The sequence below is a fragment of the Oryctolagus cuniculus genome, chromosome 12 (genome assembly GCF_051225735.1).
Source record: "Oryctolagus cuniculus isolate XC-2025 breed Fujian yellow rabbit chromosome 12, ASM5122573v1, whole genome shotgun sequence".
Classification (NCBI taxonomy): Eukaryota; Metazoa; Chordata; class Mammalia; order Lagomorpha; family Leporidae; genus Oryctolagus; species Oryctolagus cuniculus.
The window spans coordinates 64,253,791-64,268,613 of record NC_142878.1 but is presented as its reverse complement, the minus strand read 5'-3'; the positions used below and the strand labels follow the sequence as shown (position 1 = coordinate 64,268,613).

At 49.2% G+C, this 14,823-nt stretch overlaps 1 protein-coding gene across 5 annotated transcripts in view; it reads left to right on the top strand.

The window, feature by feature from the left end:
- Nucleotides 1–13,924, top strand: part of INO80 (INO80 complex ATPase subunit) — a 148,185-nt gene extending 134,261 nt beyond the window's left edge. For 4 of the 5 annotated variants that reach the window (XR_016218039.1, XM_002717971.6, XM_089310075.1 and 1 more), the window contains 6 exons: nt 557–659; nt 1,673–1,761; nt 7,202–7,357; nt 7,773–7,932; nt 10,243–10,458; nt 12,350–13,924. Coding sequence is in view for 4 of the 5 variants with exons in the window: in XM_002717971.6 (XP_002718017.2) it covers nt 557–659; nt 1,673–1,761; nt 7,202–7,357; nt 7,773–7,932; nt 10,243–10,458; nt 12,350–12,567 (942 nt within the window). In the remaining variant the exon portion in view is untranslated. The remainder of the gene's footprint in view (nt 1–556; nt 660–1,672; nt 1,762–7,201; nt 7,358–7,772; nt 7,933–10,242; nt 10,459–12,349) is intronic. The other variant, XM_017348137.4, reaches the window with a different exon arrangement.
- The last annotated feature ends 899 nt before the right edge of the window (nt 13,925–14,823 follow it).

The window sequence follows — 14,823 nt, the reverse complement described above, 5'->3', positions numbered from 1 at the left end:
CTGTGTAGGAAGGACTCTCCTGCCTTTCATTGGCAGTGAAGAAACTAGAATTCCCTCTGCTTAGAAAATATAAAGTCAGGGCCTGTACAATAGCAGTCTGCGCTGCCCGGCCGCTCTTCACTCCATTCCAACAGAATGATGTCCAGAGCCTGTTTGGCTGTTCTTCATGTGGAGACTGATACCGGTATGTCCTTTAGGTTTGGCAGAGGAAGGAGGAGTGACTCTGAGCTCGTGTCGTAGTGCCCTCAGCTGATTTGCTTTGGAGTTGTATGTCGTTTGCTATAGCTTCCAAAGAAATGGCTATTTTGCTGTTTTTTTCCAGCCTTATATGGCATTGTTGGATTTTCTGTCTACCAATTAGCAGTCCAGGCAAAGAAGTTCATATTGTCCTTTCTGCTGGACAGATAATTTGGATGGATCAGTAAGATAAATGACAAGGAAATAGGGAAACCAGAGGCCTCGCCCCGGGAGTGTGTTGAAGAGGATGTTTCTTTGTGGATATTTGTCATAAGGGAATGAATGGCTGCAGGTGACATTTTGATCTGCTTTGGTGTAGATTCAGCGGATGGTGATTTCAGGTGGGAACTTCAAACCAGATACCCTGAAACCCAAAGAGGTGGTTAGTCTTCTTCTAGATGATGAAGAGCTGGAGAAGAAGTGTACGTACTCTCAACTTCCTCATGCTCACCCCACATCTGAGAATGGAAGAGGAAAGGGGGAAACATATCTGGGGAGAAGAACATTGTTACATTAATATTTTGTATGAAAATCCAAAGATGTGCTGTGGAGTAGAAAATGAAATTTATAATCAAAAAACTTTTAAATTTTTACTTAATTGAAAAAGAGAGAGATCTTTCATCCACTAGTTCATTCTTGCAAATGCCCACAGAAAACTGTATCTGGGCCAGGCTGATGCCAGGAGCTGGGACCTAAACCTGAGTCTCCAGCTTGTGTAGCAGGGATCCAGGTGCTTGAGCTGTCACCAGGTATTCAGGGTGCTCACTATAGGAAGCTGAAGTGACAGCAGAGCTGGAACTCAAATCCTGCACTTCTGTATGGGATCTGAGTATCCCAAGTGGTATCTTAACTGCTACATCAAATACCAATACCAATCTGTGTGTATATTTTTAAAGTAAATAAGACTTCAAATAAAAGCATCACTGTTTGTACAAGGAAGGCTAGACACACCTCCTGCCCCTGGGAACGTTGTTAAGAAGTTGGAGAAGCACTGTGCAATAAACATACAAACCCTTTCCCCTTGTATTTCTAGCTTTAGAGAACATTGGGTTTCAGGTTTATCCTGTGAGGCTCTGAGGACACACACGGCATCATACCAGACAACAAACTCCTATTTGCCAGCACCTTTTTAATACCTCCCAGAACTCTGCCACCATGCTTGATGTGTGCAATGCAGAGACAGGAAAAGGGAGGGGATAAGGCAAGAAAAGGCCCATAATAATTAAATGAAATCATGACTTCAACCCAAAAGCAATTAAGAATCCGACAAGTCTCTTCTTTGTCCTAGTCAGAAACATGCCAGTTACCTGCCTTAAACAAATAGAAGTTGTATCTTGAGCATAAACATCAGTGGATAGGCCACCTGGATTGCAGAGGATGAGGATTAAGATTGCTATAGGTTCTTCATCAGGTTGTTGTTTTATTTTTTTGGTAGTGAGACTGCGGCAGGAAGAAAAACGGCAGCAGGAGGAAACCAACCGAGTGAAAGAGCGCAAGCGCAAGCGGGAAAAGTACGCAGAGAAGGTATCTCCAGCCTGGGGTGGCAGAGAGGGGCTGGTGAGGTACAGGTGCTTGCAGGAAGGCTGTGGGGCCCATGGCGTATCATGTTGCCTAGTGGTTGGCATTCAGTGCACCTGTGTGTCACGATGAGCAGCTGTCCCATGCTGATTGACCTTGTTGTGGAGGTCACAATTCAGTTACTAAAACCATCTAAATGTGAGTGGAATGAATGCTACGTCCATCAGATACTAGATTCCTTACAACCTTAGAATGGGCCTTAAGAGATCATAAGGTCCAATCCTTTTACCATTATTCTGCTAGTGTACCATTCACTGTCATCCACCACTGGAAATAGAAATCTGTGGCCAGGCTGTTCATCTTTTTCTCTTCAGCTCATACTGAAGATTTGAACATTCTTGTTTCCTTTCTTTTTCTGCTGGCACCTACCAGATTAACCTCAAAATAGGATGTAGTTTCTAAAGTATTAGATCAGCAATTTTTATCCCTGGTGTTTATTGGCATGCTAATTGGGGGAGAAACCAGCAGGACTTAGTCATTTTGGGAATCAATCCATTAGTTCTGACTAGATTCCAAACATACTGTACCCAAGAGCTGTGGTTGTACCATTTTACTACCTTCTAGAAAGTGCTTCCTAATTTTTCCTGGTGTTTTTGGCTTGTCTTTGGGCTGGGCTCATGGTCTTGAACAAGATACCCACCTGAGCTTTGGGCATCTCCATAGCATTGGCATTGGCATTCAGTATCCCTTACATCTTGTCCTTGTCCTTGCCTTATTTCCTTGGCCGGTTTGGTTTGCCACATGTTATCTGCCACATGTTGATACTGGTTCTGCTTTCAGTGGAGGTTGTCTTCCTCTTGTCCAAGCATGTACTGGGCCTCATGTCTCTTTGTCAACATGGCTTTGAGGATTAGCAGCCTAGGAACCGGTCTCAGTCATCTTTCAGGAGGTATACTAGCTCTTCCTAGTACAGAACTCTAAGCAGAACTGTTGTACTCTGAAGGATGCCCCTCATACTTTTTTCATTTACAAAACTTTTAAAAACCTTGGCTGGAGCCCATGCTGTGCCACGCTGGGTTAAAGCCTGCAGCACCAGCACCCCATTGGGGCACCAGTTCGAGTCCCGACTATTCCATTTCTGATCCAGCTCCCTGCTAAAGCCCCTGGGAAAGCAGTGGAAGAAGGCCTAAGTGCTTGGGCCCCTGCCACCCATATGGGAGGCTCAGAGGAAGCTCTTGGCTCCTGGCTTTGAATCAGCTCAGCTCGGCCATTGCGGTCATCTGGGGAGTGATGCAGTGGGTGGAAGACCTCTTTCTCTCTGTGTCTCTTCCTCTCTCTGTTACTGTCTTTCAAACAATCTTTTTAGAAGAAAAGAAAAGAAAAGAAAACCTTGGGAATGATGGATCTTTCCCTAAGCTGAATCTCTACTTGTTCCCCTAGGCTCTTATGACTCCATCCCCCGATATCAATCCTGTTACTTAGTATTTAAAATAAAGATGGGGCCAGCATTGCAGGCAGAGCCAGTAAACCTCTCTCTGCAGTGCTGACATCCCATATGGGTTCTGGTTCAAGTCCTGGCTGCTCCACTTCCCATACACCTCCCTATTGATGACCTAGGAAAAACAGCAGAGGATGGCCCAAGTACCTGGGCTCTTGCCACCACATGGGAGGTATAGGTGAAGCTCCTGGCTTTAGTGTGTCCCTTTGTGGCCATCTGGGGACTGAGTTAGATGATCTCTTGATCTTGATTTTCTCTCTCTCTTTCCCTGTAACTCTTTCAAATAAATAACTGAATCTTTTAAAAATGAAGTAAATAAAATAAAGATGGAGGGTTGAGTGTTCAGCCCAGCAGTTAAACCATTGATTAGGGCACCCACAATACATATGGGAGTGCCTGTGTTTGTTACCTGCTCCCTTTCCCAGCTTCACCTTCCTGCTATTGCAAACCATTAGAAGGCAATGGTTGGCCGGCGCCGCAGCTCACTAGGCTAATCCTCCACCTAGCAGCGCCGGCACACCGGGTTCTAGTCCCGGTCCGGGCGCCGGATTCTGTCCCGGTTGCCCCTCTTCCAGGCCAGCTCTCTGCTGTGGCCAGGGAGTGCAGTGGAGGATGGCCCAAGTGCTTGGGCCCCGCACCACATGGGAGACCAAGAGAAGCACCTGGCTCCTGCCTTCGGATCAGCGCGGTGCGCTGGCTGCAGCACTCCAGCCACAGCCCAGGAATAGCAGTCTCTGAGGCACTGCCCTTCGGAAGGCCACTGCCTGTCCTGTGGTTTGTATCATCTCTTTGGCCTGGGCTGCTATTATTACACAGAGCACTTTAGAATAAGAGCAAATATTCCATTGGTTTTTTGACAATTAAGAAATAACTAGGGGCCAGCGCTGTGGCACACTAGGTTAATTCTCCGCCTGTAGTGCTGGCATCCCACATGGGTGCCGGTTCTAGTCCTGGTTGCTCCTCTTCCAGTCCAGCTCTCTGCTGTGGCCTTGAAAGGCGGTGGAGGCCGGCGCCGTGGCTCAGTAGGCTAACCCTCCGCCTAGCGGTGCCAGCACACCGGGTTCTAGTCCTGGTCGGGGCTCCGGATTCTGTCCCGGATGGCCCAAGTGCTTGGGCCCTGCACCCGCATGGGAGACCAGGGGAGGCACCTGGCTCCCGGCTTCAGATCAGCGCAGTGTGCCGGCTGCGGCAGCTATTGGAGGGTGAACCAACGGCAAAGGAAGACCTTTCTCTCTGTCTCTCTCACTGTCCACTCTGCCTGTCCAAAAAAAAAAAAAAAAAGGCAGTGGTGGGTGCTGGTGCTATGGCGCAGTAGGTCAATCCTCTGCCCGCAGCGCCGGCATCCCATGTGGCCGCTGGTTCTAGTCCTGGCTGCCCCTCTTCTAATCCAGCTCTCTGCTGTGGCCTGGGAAAGCGGTGGAAGATTTGGGAGATTTGGAGGAAGCTCCTGGCTCCTGGCTTCAGATCGGCATAGCTCCAGCCGTTGTGGCCATCTAGGGAGTGAACCAGCAGATGGAAGACCTCTCTCTCTCTCTCTCTCTCTCTCTCACTCTACTTCTCACTGTCTGTAACTCTACCTCTCAAATAAATAAAATCTTTAAAAAAAAGAAGAAGGCAATGGTGATGATTGAAATAATGGGGTTCCTGCCTCTCATGTGGGAGACCTGGATTGACTTCCTTGCGATAGCTTTGGTTCAGCCCTGGCTGCAGCTGACATCTGGGGAGTGAATAGTGGATGAGAGTTCAGGGGTGGGTTGGGGTGATAACACTCACCCCTTCCCCACTTTGATTTTCCCCTCCAAAACTCTCTCTTTTTTTATATATTTTTTTTAAGATTTATTTATTCATCTTAAAAGAGTTATGGAAAGAGAAAGAGATCTTCACCAGTTGGCCACAACGGCCAGCAGTGGGCCAGGCCAAAGCTAGGAGCTAGGAGCTTCATCTGGGTCTCCCACGTGAGTGGCAGGAACCCACACAGTTAGGCCATCTTCCACTGCTTATCCCAGGCCATTTGCAGGGGACTGTATCAAAGTAGAGCCAGTGCCCGTGTGGGATGTTGGGGTCACAGATGGCAGCTTAACACACTATACCACAATGCCAGCCCACCTCTTTTTTTTGTTTGTTTAAAATAAAAATAATAATAATAATAATAATAAATCTTAAAAACAGAGAGGTCTCTTCCATTCATTAGTTCACGCCACAAATGGCCTCAACAGCAAGGACTGGGCTAGATGGAAGCCAGGAGCCTCTTCCTAGTCTCCCACAAGTGTGTAGGGGCACAAGCACTTGGGCCATCTTCTGCTCTTTTCCCAGGCCATCAGCAGGGAGCTGGATTGGAAATGGAGCAGCTGGGACTCAAACCAGCACCCGTATGGGATGTGTCATTGCAGGCTGCAGCTTTACTGGCTGCAGCACAAATTTGGCCCCACACCTCTCAGAAATAATGATATTAAATGATGTGGTAAATCATTGAGAGAAATATTAATCTCAGATAATTAAAAATAAATAATAAGTATGCACAAGTAGCCTTAGCATTCAGAAACAGTATCAAGGATGAAAGGGTGGTTTTTTGACATAGTGCATTGTAGGGTTCAACAGTTTGCCTCAGGTAACGTCCCCATACTAAGTGTAGAATAATAAGTGCCCAGTGATAGTGTAACCTGTTAGCCTCTGCTAGGGGTAGATACAGGTGCAGTAGTGCCATAGGGGTATAAGATTCGAGGTATATCCAAGCACATTCCATGATTCCAGGTCCCCAGTCTGCAACACAGCCCTGCTGAACTTATGTCTGCAACTGCTTGGTCTAGCAGTTTCTGTGTTAAGAGTTTCTGTGTAAATTGCAGAAATGAAAAAAAGCAACTCATTATTTCTGGAGCACAAGACCCTTCATTCTCTTTGTATATATTTAAAACATATGGAGTAATCACAGACAGACTACAGATGGTCTAAAAAATTCTATGTAGTGGCAAGTGTTTGGCATGGCACTTAAGTCACTTGGAACGCCTGCATCCCATATCGGAGTGCATAGTTTGAGTCCCAGGTCCTCTGTTTCCAATGCAGCTTCCTGCTGATGCGCATCCTGGGAGGCAGCAGATGATGATGGCTCAAGTACTTGGGTCTCTTCCACCCACATGGGAGACCCAGATGGAATTTCCGGCTTCTAGCTTCAACCTAGCCCAGCCCTGGCTGTTGCAGGCATTTGGGGGTGAACTAGCCAATGGAAGACCTTTCTCTTTCTCTCTAGTTGAGTCTTTCAAGTGAATGACAATAAACAGATCAGAACAGTTTTCTAATTAAAAAGAGATGTATAGAAAACTCAATGAAAGCACTGGTTCAGGGCAGGTATTGTGGCAGAACAGGTAAATTAGCCACTGCGTGTGATGCTGGCGTCCCATATGAGTGCCTGTTCATGTCCCGACTGCTCCATTTCCTATCTAGCTCCCTGCTAATGGCCTGGGAAGGCAGTGGAAGATGGCTCAAGTGTTTGGGCCTCTGCCACCCACATGGGAGACCCAGATGAAGCTCCTGGCTTCAGCCTGGCCCAGTGCTGGCCATTGTGGCCATCTGGGGAGTAAACCAGTGGATGGAAGACCGATCTCTGTCTCCCTTGTCTCTTCTGTAACTGACTTTCAAAATAAGCAAGCCCTGGCCTCTGTTTTGTGGGACCGCGATCATTAGGCAAGGACACAGGCTGCTGCCTGGGTGTCCCATGAGGATCTGGCTTGAGGTGGCTCCGGTTCAGTTATATTCTGTTGTAGTAAAGTACACCTGAACTCTTACTAACTGATCCCTCCCCTTCCTTGTGAGTTTTTCTTATAAATGTGCTCATTGAGAAGTTTATAAAGTCAAGAATAAAAGTTCTATCATCATTTTCTTCCCTAACTCACACTTTTCTCTTGGGATGTATTCTCATGCTTCTTCCATATTTCCTGATCTGTGTGTTCCCAGAAGAAAAAGGAAGATGAATTAGATGGGAAAAGGAGAAAAGAAGGCATGAACCTCGTGATCCCGTTTGTTCCCTCCGCTGACAACTCCAACCTCTCAGCCGACGGGGACGACTCCTTCATCAGCGTGGACTCGGCTATGCCCAGCCCATTTAGTGAGGTCAGGCTCCTTTAAAAGGCCTTCGTCGTGCTAGCATGGACATTCCCTGCATTTGCAAGGGGTACCCTTTCCCTCCCTGTGTCGTCTCCCCTATAAAAACATCACAAAATGCTGGGGGGGTGGGAAAGGCCTTCGTCGTGGCAGTGGCCACTCTGGCTGACCTTGTGGGAGGGACTCAAACGTGGGCAGCCTTGCCTTGTAGAATGGGGCTGAACAAGGGACCCATCAGGAGAAAAGCAAATGAGAGCAGGCTGGCTGCTGGCTTCTGAGAAGCCAGAGCAGCTGCTAAGTTTCAGCAGTGAGGCTGGGCAGGAGAGGGAAAGTGGGGTGTGTCTGTGCAGCAGGGTCTCTCCTGATGGGGGACTGCAGGCTGTGCACACTCTGGTCATCATGGTCCTGACCCTTCCTCTTGTAGATTTCCATCAGCAGTGAGCTGCACACTGGCTCCATTCCCCCTGATGAGAGCAGCAGTGACATGCTGGTCATCGTGGATGACCCGGCCTCTTCAGCCCCTCAGTCTCGAGCCACCAACTCGCCTGCTTCCATCACAGGCTCTGTCTCGGACACCGTGAATGGTGAGTGATGCTGCTGTCACGCATGGCTGCCCCACTGCCTCAGGAGCACATTGGTTGGTTTAGTGTGGTGGATGAGGGCCTGAGTGCTTCTAGGATAATGGCATTTTCTTTAGAAAAGAATGCAGTAGACCGAAAAGTAGATGTTATAGCCTTTTTTTTTTTTTTTTTTTTTTTTTTGACAGGCAGAGTGGATAGAGAGAGAGAAAGGTCTTCCTTTGCCATTGGTTCACCCTCCAATGGCCGCCACGGCTGGCGCGCTGCGCCCGGTGCACCGCGCTGATCCGAAGGCAGGAACCAGGTGCTCCTCCTGGTCTCCCATGGGGTGCAGGGCCCAAGGACTTGGGCCATCCTCCACTGCCTTCCCGGGCCACAGCAGAGAGCTGGCCTGGAAGAGGGGCAACCGGGACAGAATCCGGTGCCCCGACCAGGACTAGAACCTGGTGTGCCGGAGCCACTAGGTGGAGGATTAGCCTAGTGAGCCACGGCGCCGGCCTCTCTTACATTCTTTCACTTGAGAAAGCTACTGAAAGAATAAGCCTATTGGCCGATGCCGCAGCTCACTAGACTAATCCTCCGCCTTGCAGCGCCGGCACACCGGGTTCTAGTCCCGCTTGGGGCACCGGATTCTGTCCCGGTTGCCCCTCTTCCAGGCCAGCTCTCTGCTATGGCCCGGGAGTGCAGTGGAGGTTGGCCCAAGTGCTTGGGCCCTGCACCCCATGGGAGACCAGGAGAAGCACCTGGTTCCTGCCATCGGATCAGCACGGTGCGCCGGCTGCAGTGCGCCAGCGGGGGTCATTGGAGGGTGAACCAACGGCAAAAGGAAGACCTTTCTCTCTGTCTCTCTCTCTCACTGTCCACTCTGCCTGTCAAAAAAATAAATAAATAAAATAAAAAGAATGTAAGAGAAACCAAAATATGAACTTCCTAGAGATTTAAAATGTATGTGTTGCTTAGTCATCTTTCTTATTTCACTCTTAGCTGTTATCTTTTAGTTAAAATCAGTTTTTCTGGGCCTTCCTTCACTTTGTTGTATAGGCCTAGTATTCCTACTGTTTCTTAGGGGAACCTCTAGGTTACTGTTTTTGTTTTTTTTAAGATTTACTTATTTGAAAGGCAGAGTGACAGGGAAGAGGAGAGAGGGGGAAAAAATCTCTTTCCTCTGGTTTATTCTCCAAGATGGCTTCAATAGGCAGGAGTGAGGAGCTCCATTACCTGAGTGATCATCTGTTGATTTCAAGACAAGTTAGCCAAGAGCTGTATCAGAAGCCAGCATTCTGACATGGGATCCTGATTGGTAGATTAATGTATCACCATAGTACCCCTGAAACTCTGAAGTTAAAACTTGGGAGAGGAGGTGAGCATTGTCACGGTTTGGGTTGAGCTGCCACTTGAGATGCCTATATCTCACATTGGGGTGCTGGATCAAGTCCCCAGCACCTCTGTTTCTGATCCAGCTTCCTGCTAGTGTATCCTGGGAAGCCACTCAAGTGTTTCCTGGCTTCAGCCTAACCCAGTCCTGGCTTTTGGGGGAGTGAACCAGTTATCTCTTTCTCTTGCTCTGCCTTTCAAATAGATGAAAATAAATAAAGATTATTTCAAAACAAAAGAAAAAAAAAAAAAAACTCAGAGGGGCCAGTGCTGTGGCATAGTGGGTAAAGCCACTCCCTGCAGTGCTGGCAACCCATATAGGCACCAGTTCAAGTTCCGGCTGCTCCACTTCTGATCCAGCTCCCTGCTAATGCATTTGGGAAAGCAGCAGAAGATGGCCCAAGTCCTTGTGCCCCTGCACCTACATAGGAGACCCAGAAGAAGCTCCTGGCTTTGAATCGACCCAACTCTGGCTATTGCAGCCATTTGGGGAGTGATCCAGCAGATAAAATATCTCTCTTTTTCTCTCTCTGCCTCTGCCTCTTTGTATCTCTGCCTTTCAAATGAATAAATAAATCTTAAAAAAAAAAAAAAAAAAAAAACTTGGGAGGAAATGTTGACTTTCCAGGGCAGGAGCACTTTGGGAGTATGCAAGTGAATCCTAGGTTGCAGGTCCCTGGAATTCATTTAGTAATAGGCTGGTCTGAAGAAGAAATACAGGAGTGATAGGAACCTTTGGAATGAAAAGTGCCCTGAAGATTCGGCTTTTGGGTGTTGAGAATCTGTAGTTACTCAGCCACTGACCATTAAACGTAGACCTGAACCTCCCAGGAGTCCTGGAGCAAACACTCCAAGAGCCGGCTTGCACTATCAGGGGGAAAGTTGATATTAACATTTTGAAGAAATTAATTTTTTTCCCTCTTGGCCCATTTGTTCCCACAGGAATTTCCATTCAGGAAATGCCAGCTGCAGGACGTGGTCACTCAGCCCGCAGCCGAGGACGCCCCAAAGGTTCAGGAAGCACAGCCAAAGGAGCAGGGAAAGGCCGAAGCCGGAAGTCCACAGCAGGCAGTGCCGCTGCAATGGCAGGAGCTAAAGCAGGGGCTGCGGCAGCATCTGCAGCTGCCTATGCTGCATACGGGTACAACGTGTCTAAAGGTGCGCAGGCCGTGGGCAGCTGCAGGCTGTTGTGATCAAGAGCAGTCTGGAAAGTCTGTTGCGCATTCTGCCAAGCAGCATGTGTGGGGCTCCCCAAGCCAGCACCCTTCCTCCCAGAGTCCAGGATGGAGTTCTGCTTCTGTGTGCAGAGCAGCCTTGACCTTCCTCTTGTCTGCTGGCTTGGTGCTGCTCTTGAATAGAAAGTCACCATGAAAACACCTTAGCTGCATTGTGGACTGTGTTGATTTAAACATTTAGAATTGTTGCTGCTTTGAGAACTGGTTTTTTTGTTCCTAGATTGTCTTCTAGAACCTATATTTTAGTAATCCAGGCTGACATAGTTAGCATTCATTCAGATGTTAAGCACCTCTGGACCCTGCGCATAGCATGTGGACCCCGCACTTAAGTGTATAATAGACGTGAGAAAGGGAAGCTGTGCATGGGATATGTTTACTAGATTGCATGATACAGAGAAGTGGGAAGAGCAGAGGCTTAATTGTGGTTGTGGGTCAGAAGGAGGAGGAAGCGTGGACCTCCCGATAAGGATGCCCAGCTGTAATTCTGAAAGGAAGACAAGGAAAGATTTGTACAGACAACAGAAAGCTGGCAGTATGGGGGATCACTGAATTGGTCAGCCAGGTTATGCAGAAGAGGAGAGCAATGGGAGTCAGGGTTGGGAAGACATGGCAAGACGTGCTAGGCGACAAGGAGCTATGACAGTTTGAGAAGGGACATGGCCACTGTGGCCTTGGAATGCAGGGCAGCTGGGCTTGGTGAGAAAGGAGGACCCATTTACAGGCCGCTCTCCCCGCTCATACTTGGACTTAGGATGAGCTCACAGGATTGTTGCAGCGAGTCTGAGCGTTCTGGAATAGAAAGTGCTTGGGCTGTAGGAAGTGCGCTGTGAATGTTATTTCACCTCCCCTTTCTCCTGCTGCAAGACTTTCTGCTTTCACTTACTGCTTTATTCTGGAAATACAAAGTAGAACAGCCTAGCCCAGTGTTTCTTAACCCTTGGGCAGCTCATTATATCCTTGGGGAACCGGAGTCACCCAGGGTGGGGCAGAGTACCACACCCTAGGATTTCTCCTGGACACCTGCTCAAGAACGGGTCTAGAGGGGTGAGGAGCAAACGAGTAGTGTGACACAAGAAACATCAGCAGTGCTTGTAACTGGGAATGGAAAACAGGAGAAAGGACTGGCTCAAGATTTCCTGCTCTTGCACTGTAGATGAGGAAAGACTCCTGTGTGCCCCTCAAGCCCTTAGCATTTTTTAGGACAAGAAAACCAGAACAGAAGAAACAGTTGGGGACTCATATTAGACAACATGTTAGCAGGTGTAACTAGATTTGTCTCACACTAGAGAAAAGTCACTGTTGCGCAGAGAGCCATGCCCAAAGCGTGGGGCTTTGAGCTCCTGGAAGCGACAGGGCTTTGAGAGCAGTGATGGCTATGGCCGGTGCAAGGAGGAGCGTGTGAGGACAGCCAGGTTAGAGAGTGGGCAGCCTGCTCAGGGGAGCAGAGGACACCTGTGGATCCAGAAGGAAGCAGATAGTCACAAGGGGCCTCCCAGGAGAGAAGAGCCGGAAGTGCCTAGTAAGCCGCTTCTCAGGCCATGTGTCGTGTGTTCTGTCTGGGGCCTCACAGTGACATTTCATTCTCTGTGGATGAGGTCATATGGAGAGGGGTAGATGTCATTTTCTCTTTTTCCTCAATAGAAAGACTGTTGACTGGAAAAGGAAGCAAACGCACCCAGAAGAGATTGGCCAGGGGTGACTGGGAGGGATTGCCTACTGCCTTTCTTCCAGACTCAGCTCTGGTAACCTCAGGCTCCATGGCAATCCCCACAGGGCTGGTGCTTACCTTCCTGTCTCCTTCTCCATCCCCACAGGAATCTCCGCTAGCAGTCCTCTGCAGACGTCCCTGGTCCGGCCTGCTGGTCTTGCTGACTTTGGACCTTCAAGCGCCTCTTCTCCTTTGAGTTCCCCTTTGAGCAAAGGGAACAGTGTACCTGGGACTCCCAAGAGCCTCCATGTGACCAGCAGCCTAGCCTCAGACTCCCTGGTCCGGAAACAGGGCAAAGGCACCAACCCCTCTGGAGGACGGTAACCACCTCGGTCTTCCAGCTTCCTTCAGCCAAATCTGGGGCGAGAGCCTTGGTCTGCAAACATGCCCCGTGCAGCATCTTACATCCTGAGTCAGAGGGTGGAGATGAGCGTTTGCAGCAGAAAAGCAGGCAGGTGGTTGGTGTGAGCATTTTTATCAGCTGTCTCAGAAGGAATGTTCTGGGGCTGCCTGTGGCGAGAAGGCCAGGGATAGGGATCAGCCCCACACCCCCGCCCCGGCATCTCACATGACCCCCAAAGCCAAGTCTTAAACCTCTTATGGGGGAAGGGCCTGACATGGACCCCCTTTAGCTCAGGCACACTGTCTCCATCCCCATTCCGCTCCCCGGCTCTGACCATGTTCCTGCAGAGGCTCCGCAGGGCTGTGAAGAGCCTTCCAAGGTGGAGACTCCTCTCAGAGTTGTAGGTCTAGGAAAGGGGGAATTGTGTACCGGGTGTCTGCAGTCTTTCGACACCTCCACAGGTCTCCAAATGCCATTTGCCACAGTTTTGTTGTTGGAGAGAAAGCAGTAAGCGCGAGAGGAGGTGGTGGCTTCGGAGGATGACAGGAACAGAGGAAACATGGTAACAGGCAGGTGTTTTCCTTGCATTTCCTCCCCTGTCCTGCATAATTCACACCATAGAACCTTCGGGTCCCACCAGCAACAGTAGCAGTAGCTCCCACCCAAGGGATACCCAGAAGCCAGTAGAGAGACCAGGAGCCACCTCAGTCAGCAGGACACCTCCCCTCCCGTCTCGCAGACTCTCCTTTGCCCATGCTCAATGCACAGTCTCCCCCCACGCCCTCAGCCCCCTCTTGGCTGTATGCACTGTCTGTATTGCACTGAGAAAGGAAGGGACAGCAGGAGGAGCAGGAAGGGTGGAAGTGGCGGAGGGCAAGCTCGGCCCCACCAGCTTGAGCTTGCTGCCCTCCAAGAGAGGCAGAGGGGCCGCATTCGCACGGGAGGTTGTTCTGCCTCCCACCCCCCACCCACACCCCCGCCTGATGTCCCTGGTGGAGCAGGTGCTTCTGGGCGGGCCAGCCTCTAATTTGCACACCTGAAAATCGCGGAATTGAATTTAGATAGATTGATTTTTAAAACTTTTTTTTTTTTTTGGAGTAGGGGTTTTAGGGGAATCATTTAATTTAAATCATTAAGATTCCCCTGCCCAAACCCAGACTCCTGTGTACAGATGCTATTTAGAGGGAATCAGAAAAATGCCAAGACTTTTTTCTCTTTGAATGTGCTGTCTATTTTTATAACTGAACTTGTACATATGTATAAAAAGAGACACATCTTTCTTTTACTAACTGGATAAAAAAATCTTAAATAAAATGGAGTGAGATAATTTTATGTAAATTGGAGTATCTGTGGTCTTTACAGTCACCTCTCCTTAGGAACACGTTTGTTGTGGGACCGTTGAAAGATGTGGCAAGAGACCAGGATGGCATCATTCCGTGGCCAGAGAGGACAGGGTTAGTGGGGCACGGTGTGGACTGTGTCAGCAGCAGTCTTAATTAGGCTTAGGAATTTGCCTCTGGCAGTCACAGAGGAGGCTGGACCCAGTAACAGCATGCCGTGGCCACGGCCTCCGCGTGTGGGTTCTTGATGACTCAGAACCTGAGTGTGAGCAGCTTGACCCAGTCCACCAGCAGGCAGTTATATAGTGTTCATCTGGGTCCGGACGGCGTTTTCAAAGTTAACTGTACTTTTAAGAATCATGAAAGGAAACTATAAATACGTTCCTAGGGATTCCAGTGACATCCAGGCTCTGAAAACGTAGTCATGTGAGCAGTTGGAAAAAGCATGAGTCCACTGCGTCCTTGTGTCACCTTTGAACAGGGCTCATGCTGTTCCAAGCGTACTGGCCACATGGCCTCCCAAGCCTTGGCTCACCCTGTCTGCTGTTGATCAGGATCGGCTGGCCCCAGACAGCTGCCGCTCAGCCACAGTCACAAGGATCAGCCTTCATCTTGTTGATCTCAAGTAGCCATATCAGATACTCTGGGTCTGGTTTTTCTTGCTGGTAAACTTGATCGAGGTCTCACACAGAACAACCAGCATCAGTTTCCCAATTAACGATGTCCTCTGCCCATCAGCAGGGTGGCTGCTGTGACCTAATGTGTCAACAGATCCACTGGGATGAACCCAAGGTCCCCAGTGACATTCCTGCCGAAGCCTTGCCAGGGTCGGCAGCAGCCGCCTCTCTGGAGACCTGACCGGTCTGAGAGCCTGGATCAGCCTCATCCGACGCCCCT